Source organism: Rhipicephalus microplus, chromosome X, assembly GCF_043290135.1.
Source record: "Rhipicephalus microplus isolate Deutch F79 chromosome X, USDA_Rmic, whole genome shotgun sequence".
Taxonomy (NCBI): Eukaryota; Metazoa; Arthropoda; class Arachnida; order Ixodida; family Ixodidae; genus Rhipicephalus; species Rhipicephalus microplus.
The window spans coordinates 38,343,917-38,356,662 of record NC_134710.1 but is presented as its reverse complement, the minus strand read 5'-3'; the positions used below and the strand labels follow the sequence as shown (position 1 = coordinate 38,356,662).

At 42.9% G+C, this 12,746-nt stretch overlaps 1 protein-coding gene across 2 annotated transcripts in view; it reads left to right on the top strand.

The window, feature by feature from the left end:
- LOC119175828 (stAR-related lipid transfer protein 7, mitochondrial) overlaps positions 1-12,746 on the top strand; it is a 74,107-nt gene that overhangs the window by 11,246 nt on the left and 50,115 nt on the right. For both annotated transcript variants that reach the window (XM_037426825.2, XM_075876257.1), the window contains exon 4: positions 5,173-5,283. In XM_037426825.2, the coding sequence (XP_037282722.2) occupies positions 5,173-5,283 (111 nt within the window). The remainder of the gene's footprint in view (positions 1-5,172; positions 5,284-12,746) is intronic.

The following is a 12,746-nucleotide window of genomic DNA, read 5'->3' as shown; positions in this document are numbered from 1 at the left end:
GGTGGGGCCTTCATGAGACCGTGGGACAGTGTTTTGCCACTTTTTGAAGACATTCTTACGAGTTTATTTCAGTAAACTACTGGCTTGATTTTGATTAATTCAGCTTCAAACTATTTCTTCGTAGTATATATGTCTATACCACAGCCTGTTTTCATATCATTGGTACAAAAAGTATAGGCGGTACAAATAGTAAGCATAGAACACAACTCTGGCAGCAAGGGGAGTAGCCTGAAATTCTTCCCGGGAGGGGGGTTCAATTATACTTAATGTATGTTTGTATGTGTGCATGTATATAAACACAAGCAAAATTTTTAAATTTCTGGGGGGAGTTTGAGCCCACCACCGCCTAGCGATGCCCAAGCCGGCAGCTCTGCAACAGCCTCTTTGCTGGCCTTTTCTAGCATTGCTTTGGAAGTTGAGAAAAAAAGGTCCTCCTCCTCTCGCTTACTTGTAAGAGGCGCAGTCAACTCATTTTTGGGTGGTTTGGATGGGGTGCGGGGCACATGCTGTTGATGCGGAGAGCCATATACAGTGCACAATGTAGCCAGATTCAATCGCTATATCCGATATTGTGGCACTTTAGGATCGTAATAAGCAGTTTATTTTATCATAGAAAGCACACAAAAGAAGACAGTGCAATCGGTGTTCATCGTTATGTGATACATTGTTATAAGTGAACTCGACTGTACAAAGCAGTTTGAAGCAGTTGTTATGGTCGGACCTAATAGCAACCAAAATAACATTGAATAATTTGTAAGTCATTGTGGAACAGTACTAAGGCTTTTTGCAATGTGGCAGGATGTAATGTTTTGGCACACTTCACTAGCTTTTTAATTTTCACACCTCCTGTAATGAACTGTCTGTAAATGTATCAAACCTATACCGTAAAGGAATGAGATGTACACTAAGAGCTTGTTTTCGTTGTTAGACACCATAATTATGAGAATTAACAAACAGTAATGCCAAAGAAAGGAATTGTACTTTACATTACCATTCTAATAACATCTGCTATACTTTCCTTGGCACCATTGCCTGTTCTCAATAGTATTGTGTCTAAAAAAAAAAGAGCCCTTAATGTACACTGCCGTTCTTTACGAAAGGGAACACACGAACGCGTGGCCTGCGCTCTGCGGCGGCTGCCTACAGCGCCAGCAACTGACAGCAAAAGAAAACATGTTCACTTTCACCGTCATCTGTTGCCAAAAAAAAAAAAAAAAAAAAACGAGTTATGACCAATAGACAAGCACTGCTAGATTGCACTCCCTCTCTACTCAGGCCTGCAGTGCGTAGTCCCTGTGCAGAACATTGTCGGCGCTGGTTGGTTTAACTGTGCAGAACGATGTTCTGCACAGTTACACACTAACTAGCCCGACAGCATATGTTACAGTGTGTAGTCCACTGCCAACATATCAAACGTTGTGTACGACCACAGCACAGGTTGCAGTAATCGCTCGATATTGCTCGCCGTGCAAGCGGTGGGAGAACGTAATCTGGCAGCGATTGTCTACCGGCCAAAACTCGTTATCTTGCTTGACCATAAATGACGCGAACGGCAAACGTGCTTTCTTCACTTCTCGGTTGATGGTGCTGTAGGCAGCCGCTGCAGAGCACAGGCCATGTGCGTGTTTCCTTTCATAAAGTACGACAGTGCACACTTGTGGGGGACTTGATGCCTTCAGGTAATATACGAGAGATATTTGTTAGCTGCCAGTTTGTAATAATGTGCTACGTGACACCAAAAGGCAAAAGAAGAGCGTTCCACACACACGCCGTGGTCACTACTGGCGATGCCGGCTGACACTCTCACGTTTAATTGCACATATATATATGTTATAAAGTGGATGGAGGGAAGACCGCCGATGTAGCACAGTGCTAGAGCATCGATAGGGGAAGTCACAGGTTCGGTCTCTGCCAGCAGCAAGTTATCTTTTTGCCCACTTTTCTTTCTTCATATTTGCAATACCTTACTTCTTATTACATCCGCAATACTTTCCTTGGCATGATATTCTGCTAGTTCTCAATTTTATGCAATGTTATTTCAAGGTGCTCAGTATTGTACTGCAACAAAAATAATGTCATTAAATGTTAAATAGTGTGCTATAGTAATCATTCCTAATTACTTTGTAGTTAAATATCTATTTATTCTAAGCCTATTCGTGCTATATTTTTAAATAGATCGAATCGAATCTCGGGCTAGAAATGTAGTGGAAATTTATTTTCACTTATGTCCATGCTAAGCGAAAAATTTCACTTTTGACATGGGGCACATCGCTCAACTCATTGAATGTGCTAGTGCCTTCAGTAAAGTGATCATACGCAACAGTAAACTGCAACATGAAGATGAATGAACACAAATTTATTATGCAGGAGGTTCCATTCATCGAAAGCCCAATATATCTTGCTTTTACATGGCCCCTAGTTCGATATCAATAGCAAATACAGATGGTGTACACAATTGTGTACGTAGCATGTCAAAGGGTTAAAATTACATATTTCACTTGAATCATAAACATCATGATGGCCTATATTATTGTAGATATAATGAATCTGTGAACCAGCATGCATAGAAACTGAGACACACCGACACCAATGCACTGTGGACGACAAATAATGTGTGTCTATCACGAAATGGAGTCTACAAACAGCTAATAATGTTATCAGTCAGCTACAAAAGTCCAAGCAGACCAGTGACCGTCAGCCTGCAAAGCCCTCCATTTGTCAAATGTGCTTCACAGCAAAAAGAATGTGTTAAAGCAGATACCCGTGTAGGCCGAGTTGGTTTATGTTGTGTATAACTTGAAGCAGCATGAAAAAAGAAGGAATCACAAGAAGGAAAGCACACAAGACAAAGCAGGCTGTGTTATAACGGTAAAGCAAGGCAGCAAGGTAGAGTAAGGCAAGGCAGTCTAGAAAAATAGAAATGCTTGATGTTTAGATGCATGCAATAAATGCGTATTTACTGAAATATTTAGTGACTAAGTTTCTGACGTACACAAGTAGCAAAGAAAAAAAATTAATAAATTATAAAAGATTACAGCTTTGCTAAACTAGAAGCTATATATTTCAGCACAGCATCACTTAGACTACGCTTTAGAAATTTTTTCATTTTCTAGCTGTACATATAAGCAGTACACATGCCATTCAACGTTTGGCTATTGTTAGTAGGTTTCTGCTTCAAACGAATTTCCAGTTGGCAGTTTGATGTTCGTCTTGCTTGTGTTCGTTCTTTACTCCTGTTCTTGTTATATTGCACTGCTTTTCAAGTTACATACACAAGAGTATACGTTTCAAGCAAGTCCTCCAGATGGTGCCTGCAAAGTAGCGATGCATGGTCTAGTAGGCACTCATTATTTAAGCATGGACGCTTGCTGCCAAGCGCGATGTATGCATTCTACAATTATTCACTCTTAGTAATTTTGAGTAATTACTTGATAGTGGGGTGCAGGACAGCTGTGCACAAAAGCAGTTGCGAAAAAAATGTTCCAATGAGTAACAATAGTTTGTTATTGTTGAGGCCAGCAGCAGCAATTATTTTTGGTTGCGGTGAGACATTGGCACCTGTCACTCACAGAAATTTTTATTTTCATGTTTGTCCTTGTCATCGACCACAGTGCTGCGGTGAAGCCAATACATGGCATTGTTACTTGTGAATAAAAGCTTGATTGATGGCTGGGTGTTGTCTGGCTTTGTATCTTTCTTTTTATTAGAACGGTTTTCTGTTCTCACATTAATAATTTTTATAAGTATGCTTCAGCACCCAAAGCCATACCTGCCAAGTCTCTTGGATTTCGACCATTTCTTCCGTTTGTACAATTGTCATGAAAATCTCCTGGAAATTAATCTTTTTGTGTGTGATCTGGCCACATTGACAAAAATGCAGGTCAGTCTGCTCCAGGCTGTTTGCGACCGTACCGCATTTTATTATAAACGAATTTAAGAGGCGTTCGTCTAAACATACAGTAGTCTCAGTGATACCAAACTGTGGCCGATACGAATTCGTGAAATTTCCCAGCAAAATTTCACTGTGTCTATTGGGCCATCATTTGAATGTTCCAAACACTTTTCCAAATCGTGGCGTGTGGTATGAACTTTAGTACCGAAATCAGCGAACCAAGGCCGATCGAGAGTAGCGTGCCCGAAGCTTCAGAAGTTAGTGTGCGACCAGCGCACGCACTGTCTTTTTCAGTGCATGTGGTTGTTGCCACAGCTGTTGTGGACGAAACCACGGTCGTTCTTGACACAATCATTAATGGCGACGACAGTGACAGTACTCCGAAAGTGTGCGCCAGTCCAATGCTCGACCACTCAAAGCAACGCTGCTCACCGCAAAGTGTGGACAAGACCGTGGCAGATGCAATCATAGAAAGCATAAAACGACTTCGTTTTGAAGGCACGTGCACAGCCACTGCACGCGGATTGAAAATGGAAACAGTTTGCCGCAACCGCCGCGCACAAAACCACGGTCGTGGCAATGTGATAGTGATCTACGAGCTCCGAGGACATGTGGCTAATGCAGCAGTAGAATAAAGTCAGTGAATACATGAAAAAATAAAAAAAAAAGGCTAGAAGCCTTTTGGTGTTCCTGTCCAAAGAATCTAGTAGCGAGCAAAGCCAAAGCTTTGACACGCACTTTCGTGGCAGCCAGCTGCGCCGTCCCATCCGTTCACGCGTGTCCCAGGAAGACATACTCGAGTTGTTTTGACGGAAATAAATTTTTGCTTGTTGATTTGATGACGCGAAAATTTTTGTAGTATTTGTGCTGCTCGTTGAAACTCGCCTTAGTGGGGAACCTACCTCGTGTGTTCGGCCACTCCAAGCTATTCATTATAAAACCAGAACGCCGTTGCTGGCGCTTGTGATTGGGACCCCCTCTCTCTTATTTTTGCGGGATGTCTTTTTTCCCTTTTTTTTTGGTGCGAAAAAAAAAAAAAAATCCATCGCTTCCACCCCTCCACCTACTCACTCCTGTTGCTAAAATCTCCCCGATTCAGAATCCTTGAACTTGGCAGGTATGCAAAGCAGCAGCTTACGAACTGCTGCGTAAGTAATAAAAACAAAATGCCCGAGTGCAGACTATACTTTAAGCAACACTTTATTTTAAAAACAATATTTGTGACTTAACAATGTGTATTTTTATGACAGACACCTAACTCTATATGCATTACTTTGCAGACGGACACTGAGTACCGCAAGCGATGGGATAAACTTGTGATCAAGCTGGACATCATCGACCGAGATACAAGAGGTGGTTGCGAAGTAGTTCACTGGGTCATGCAGTACCCTGTAAGTTGTTTGAATTTTATTAAAAGCGAAGTTCACATTATCATTGCCCAGGCAAGATTCGTTGGCACTAACACTTCTGAACTCTCTTGAACATACATTTTTAAGCTGCTGTTAATATAATTTCTGGCTCCAAAAAAAAAAATGTGCTAGTTGCTTGCATTTCTGAAAAACATTGCACTGAATAAAAAAAATGTTGGTGGTTTATTGTTTTTGCTCGTTTACACCTTGTAAGCATTTTTTTTTTCTGTATTGCTTAAACCAGACCAAGCACTGCAAATTTTCAAGTTATTTAGATAAAATAACCTTTTGGAGTCTAGTTTACACAGCAGCTGATAAGTTGTTTGGTAGATTTTTGGATTGAAGCATGCATTACAGAGTTTTAGAAAGCATGCAAGAAGCTTGCTGCTTTCATTCGTTTAAAAGATAAGTGCAACCAAATTATACATCGGGCCAGTTTGCTTAAAACTGAGTAATTCGAGAATTCAAGCTTAACTGCAACACTAGTAATTGCACTTAAATTATTGATAGCATGCAAAAGAGCAGTTATAATGTGCTTCTCTGCTACGTGATGAGGCAGATGAGCGTCGCTCCCACATTTGCTTGCTGAGTGTTCCCAGTAGTGTTGTTTGCCTTTAAAATACGCATAAAACACTTAACCCTACAGCCATTTGCTATGTACAGTTAAACCTCATCAATTGGAACTCGGTTATTTTGAAATCTCACTTAATTCAAAATATTTCTGTGGTCCCGTATTTTGCAATGCAATTATGAACGGATGATTTGAAACGGCCGTCTGCACCTTCCGGTTCATTCGAAAACAGAGTGCCATGTGCTGATTCCCAATGTCGCATTCGCTGCGAACCCTCAGAAACAACGGCCCTTAAGAGCCACATGGCAATGCAGCATAGTGGTACTAATTGGTGGCTACTGAGGCACCCCAGGCTCGCTACTTCCAGCACAAAAAAAGTGGGGGGGGGGGGGGGGGGAGGTCCCATGGTCAACTGAAACAAAACTTGCTTCACTGCAACACAGCGGTGAGGGGCGGGCAGTACATCGCATGCTTCTTGCAACGTCAGCACATTATGATTTACCAGTTCTCTCTGGAAATATAAGGAAATTCATAAGGGACAGTTCGGAGAAATTCACGACATATGGCGATTGCCAGTTGCTCCAGCAAATTGTGCTCTTGCACTACTGGCGGAGTTCTTGCCTGCAATGCCTACTCGAAAACTGAGTTCAAAAGCTTCAGTGATCATGTTTTCCAGCCAAAACCCATCATGAATTTTTTTCACCCTGGCCATTATTGAATTTATTTAATGGTCGCATTATTACATGCTAATGCAGCAAGGAACAGTCGACATGCTACCCGCTTGTCACCACTGTATTGAAGTGCAAATTTTTTGCTTTCCGCAGGCGTGGGCTTTAGTTAATCACGGCAGCATTTTTTCTTTTTTTTGGTGGCAGCAGCAAGGCCTGCCATTCCCCCGTGTTTGTAACAAAATTGGGACCAGGTATTACTGGAAAACATAACACTTGGAGCCATTGATTAACTGTTACAGTTAACGACCAGCCGTGAATACTCCAAATAATTCCAAGTTCCTTGCATCCCACTTTTTTGTATGTTTCGTTGATTCGAAAACTCGCGGCCCCCAGTGACTTCAAATGAACAAGGTTTTACTGTGCAATGTGTGAGGCAGTGAAGACTTTCGCGAGAAAAGTTGGTATACAAGATGCACCTCTGTATAAGATGCATCTATTTTTAAATCTGTCAACATGCTAAAACTTAGGCTTCTGCGAATAGTAATTTTGGTTGAATAATTTCAAATCGAATTTAAGATATATCGCATATTATAAAGAAAAAGGGGCATATTTGTGATGACCAAATTGACCTGCACAATATTTTTTTAAATTGAAACAAGGCCTGTGCAAATGCCTTTTTTTTTTTTCATTAAAGGAAGTGAAAAAACTTTGAATAGTAGCAGGATTTGGCTTTCAATAAAATGAAATGCTACATTTTAAAATTTGCTTTACTTAGAGTATATAAGTCGGCATAATGAGCTTTTAAACTGAAGAAATGAATCGATATGACGGTAATATCTTTATTTAACCTTGAAGTGGGGCTTCACGACAGTGCGGATTTCTTTTGGATGTGTGTTTTTGCAGCTTAGCTTGAATGCACTGCAGTAAAACCACTTCTACAGGTGACATGCCACCTAATATACATTTAGGTAAATGCTTTGTTAAAACACTTTTACAGGCTGGTTCATGTGGATTAATATGTACCTATTTGTCCGTTTCAAATAATTAAACGTTTTCAATAATTTAAATTCGATTTGAAGCGAATTCAAATACCGCATTATTTGTTCGAATATTTGAAGCACTTGAATATTCACACAAGCCTAGATGAAACACAATCATGCACGCAGTACATTCATAGTAAAATGCATAGTCACGCACAGTACTGAATATACATAAGCAGCAGCATAAAACTTGTAAATAACCTTGTTTTAAGGTGCAGAAAGCTGATATTTATTTAACTACATTTAAAGCCAAATCTTCTTGTGCACTGTCAAATGTTCTTCGGCCTTATGGCTGGGTGGTATTGCCTGCCTCTGAGTTACTCGTTTGTGCAGCATTGTAAGCACCTCGAAGCACAAAGTTGGCTTCGCCACTACGTCATTATGAGGTTTGGTGGAAACACATAGACAACACACCTCACACACGTGTACAAGACGCAGGTTGCGACCGGAAACTGGAGGCTGTCAATACTGCTATACTGCAGCTATTTCTCTTACAGAAATTAATGATGATGATAACAAAGTTGCACTTTCATTTTGTAACTAGTATTGTGAGTGCTAGAATGTACCAATGAAACATTGTACTGCCCTGTTTTATTTACTGCCTCAGTTCCGTGAGGTTAGTGTTTTGTTTAAAAAAAGAAATTGGAATAGTACAACAGGGCACGACAGGATGGTGGCTTTTATTGCAGCTGTAATCTTTGTGGTTGCTGCACAGCTTAAACAAGTAGCTAGCTGACTCCTAAGACCACACCCACTTCATTGTTATAACAAGATTGAATGTCTTTTTACGAATGCTCTTGCGTTCAGGATATCATACTCGTGAATGAAATATTGGCATATTGGTCACGCAGAATCGTATGACTTTTTGGATATGTAAGACTCAGCCTTGTGTGATATGCACCTGTGAAAATAATCAGATAAAAAAAAAGTGCATCTTGTATGCTAAAAAATGCGGTTCTTACCACTCAACTGAGGGGACATGTAAGGAGAAAGTAAGTTGAGTTTAATCATGAAATAAGCTATATGATGGCATGAGTACAAGAGTACCAGCATCTGTGCTCTCTGATACTATTTTGTCCATGTCTTCCTACCATACCTTTTTTTATGATGCATCTAGGGCAGGGTACTGAGACACATGGCCTGTGGCTTGCACACGACTGTCTTAATTCCTACAGTTTAAAAAATTTTTTGCACCTACGTTTGTGAGCTACACAGGCATGACTGGTCTAAAGCACTGTTTTCGCGAGTCACCTCATGTGGTCACTATCTTTTGAAACGTAACCATGAAACAAAAACTATGTTTCAGTGTTGCCGTTTATATTTTAGTAGTTTTGGCAATAGGTATCGACTTGTTGGAATGCTGTGCACTAAATTTAGAAATGACCCATACGTGAGACATAGGGAAGGTTTTCTTTCAAGTGGTAACTTTAACTGACGTTTTTATAAACTAACAGCCCCCCCCCCCCCTTTACCTTCCCCTTGTCTCTGCCCTTGTGGGACTAACTGCGACCCGCTGGCTGAGCTGAGTTTGAGACCTCTGATCTAAGGAGTTGTTAGAACCATAAAGAAAAAAATACCATGTATCACTGATACTGTTTTTTCTTTGTTATACAATATGTTTTTCTTCGGTGGCATTTTGCTCTGTTAATTTTGACTCACAATCGACACTTATTTCCTCAAGCAAATTTGGCAGTATTCAGGAAGGGTACCTTTTTTCAGATGGTGAACACTTGCTGATCACTGCTAAGCGTGCTCGAAGGCCTCGCAACACGTGTTGCCTGTGAGCAAGATTAACAGTGAGAAACGCTGCATAAGAGTTGCCATAACATACAGGATTCAAATAATAATAATAATAATATGTGGGGTTTACTGTCTCAAAATGACTATGTGATTGTGAAAGACATCGTAGTGAAAAGCTCCGTAAATTTTGACCACCTGGGGTTCTTTAATGTGCACTGTTGCGACCGGGGTTTGCGGCACCGGAGATCCGGGATCAAGATGTTGAGGCAGGAGGAGGTTGAACTTCGTAGAGAGGGTTTATTTACATAATTTACATGGCACGGGCTCTCTGGCCCGAAGCTCTACATAGAAAGCTCTACATTGAAAAAGGCTGCCTATTGAATAAGCTCCGTGAACCACACTAAGCAGCCCACGAGGGCTGATTAAATACAGTCTCATCCCCCCTCCCCCAGATCCCTATATATCGGGAATAGGTCCATACGGCATTGTCCAATAACATGTCTCACAGCACACATGAGTGTCATTATGCCGGCACCGCCCCCAATACACACATACACAAATATACAAACCGAACACATGTATGGTTTCGGTAATGCTGCCTCCTCCGGCGAATCTTGCTTGAGCGGGGTGAAATGAGTCTGTCATCTCGCCTCTTGGGCCGACCACCCGTGTTTTGTCGAGCGGCAGTCGTGGTCTGGGCGCCTCCGAGGGGCCATGCCTGGACATTTGGTGCTGATTTGAGCGTCAGCGGCTCATCAGTCAGAGACACACAGCTTGATGGTTCGACAACCGTAATCGGTGGAAGCTCGGCATTGTGGCTTTTACCGGGGCACAAAGACGCCACATGTCGCATCTCTGCGCGGACTCAGACAGCGGTGCTCGGTAGAGTAATTTCAGCCACGCAGTGCCCAGCACATGGAAACAGCAAAGCGTCTTGGCACTGCTCCTTATCTCCACGAAATGAGGCGGCTGCCTTTTTTTGTTCTGGCGGCCGCGGCAAAAGGGTGGCCCGCCAAACGCAAAAGCTTGTCCACTGACTGGAAACTAGCGACCTGAGGGTGACCAGCCGTACAGGTTACCCGAAGCCTCGTTCTTTTGTGGCCGATGACGCAATACGGCAATCTTCAATCATCCATGGACCTTTCCTCCCTGGGATTTCACAGAAATACACACGACCACAGACACGGGAGAGCGCCCTGCCTGCACTGAGACACATCGAGTCCGAAAAATGATGTCAAAAGAACATTTCTTAAACAGTAAAACTATAGCACAAAGCAGCAATCAAAGCATTTTTCTGAGCTTTCGCCGAAGCTTCCAATCTCTATTCGAAAATAATCGTCCCATTAAACTGCTCTCAAGAAAATGAACTCCTAATCAATGCGCTCTCCACGACATACTAGTGTGCCAGTGTTAGTAATCCGCTGTAACCTACCAGGCCTCATGCTCCTAAAATAAAGCCTTTTGCTTCATGCCATCTTTTAGTCCCCGAAATTTTGTGCCGCCAAATCGAGTCGTCAATTTTCTTTAAGCTGACAAAGAGGTTACTGTCATGCTGCACGAGCATCAGGAACATTCACATTACACCACCGCAAATGCACGCTATAGCGCTGCTGCGTGGATGAAGTTCTAATTCTGCCTTGCGGTTACCACTCTCCTAATGTAAACTCATGAACTAACTTTCCTTGCTTCTACAACCAAAAACATGCAAACAAAACAAAAAAAATAACAAGAAAAGCTTTCACGCAAACCCTGAAAAACTGACGAGGAATATCCTTGCGTCTCCGCGCTCACTCAAAATTGGTCTCTAACATCGCTCCTTCTCGACAAACACTCCTAGGCGTGTCGTTATGCAACCACACAACGCTTACCTCTAAAACCAAAACATACACTGCCTAAAAAATAAACAAAACCTAGTAATTGTTACCTAAACGCTAGCTCGCAGCCGAAATATTCAAAAAACACTTTACAAAATCAAAACCAACTTAAACAGCCAAACATAACTTCAAAACGAGAGAACAAACAAATCCGCTAACGAGCCTTTCCAATCGCTTACCGCTGTCACTCAATTTTGAGTCGAACACGTGGCGGCCGAGCCCTGTGGGCCTTTTTTGGTGAATGGGGGAGAGAACAATTGCAAAACCCATTCGCTTCGCCTCCGAACCCCGCTGAGTTCTTCGCTGGGGACCTGCATTGTTTCCCTCGCTCGGCTGCTTCTTGCGATCCAGCGACCTTGTGCTCCCGTGTCCCATCAAACGTGCCAATAGAACTAGGGAAGGTTGCCTGCTCCCTTCCTTCTGTCTGCATTTTGGCCTACGCACCCTTTTTCTCTTCGTCTGGCAGCTCGGACGCATGGAAACCAACTTCGGCACGGACGACAAAGTCCTCATTCTGCTTACTATGCCCCTTCCGTTTGCATGATCGCCCAGCGCGCTTTTCCTTTTCGTCCGGCGGCTCGAACACAGGTAAAGCAACTTCGGCGCTGACGACAAACGCCTAATTTTGTTAACTGCCCTCGAACGTTTACTAACTTATTTTAAGTGGGCTGTGCTCGTTGTCGCACTCTTTGCTTTACGACGCCGCTTCCGTCGACGTTTCTTCTTAAGGGGCCACTTGAGCCTGCCGCTCGCGCCTCTCGCTCTCCAGCACTCTCGTTGGTTTCGTTAGCTGTCTTGCCCACGCCGTCTAAATGATTTGCGCACAAATCATCTTCTCCCTCACTCTCCAGGCTGCCGGACAGCTTAACGCGTCTCATAACACTGCAGTTGTTTTCTTCCGAGGAAGCTAGCTCACATTCCAGGGAGCTACCCACAACTGCATTGTCCTCACCCATCTCTATTATAACTTTTCCCTCCTGAATTCGCCTCGGTGTCCCTGACAAGCGAGTCGAAATCCTCTTGGACACCGCATGCAGGACCCACCATTGCGATACTCTTCACGTGGACCAGGCTCACCTACCTGGAGCTGTCCACAACTACTCTACCCTGCGCTACTTCCGCACACTGCTCGCCCGACGCTGGTGTTCATGCCTAGCAGGTCAAAATTTCCTTGGACTCGGCGGGCAAGATTTCACATTGGGACACCCTCACTTTGTTTCTGTGCCGGGTTTCTACAACTATCTTAGCCGTTTTACTAGAATTTCCCTCGCATAGCACTTTCCGCATTTATCTCGCCTTTAGCGATTTCTCCTCGAAGCGCCGCTTCTTTTGCAGCTGTCAACCTCGGTTCATTCGTGAACCTACCGCTACCCTCGTTGGTGCTAGCTTTTTCTGTGGCTCCGATTTGCACTGCACTCAAGTGTTCCTCGCACTTCTCGTGTGCTACCTGTACTGATTGACCACTCCTCTGCTTCGCATCTAAGCTGCGTTCTAATCTTTCACACTCGCGTTTGAACTTTTCCTCCTCCTCAGAAATTTTTTGCATCGC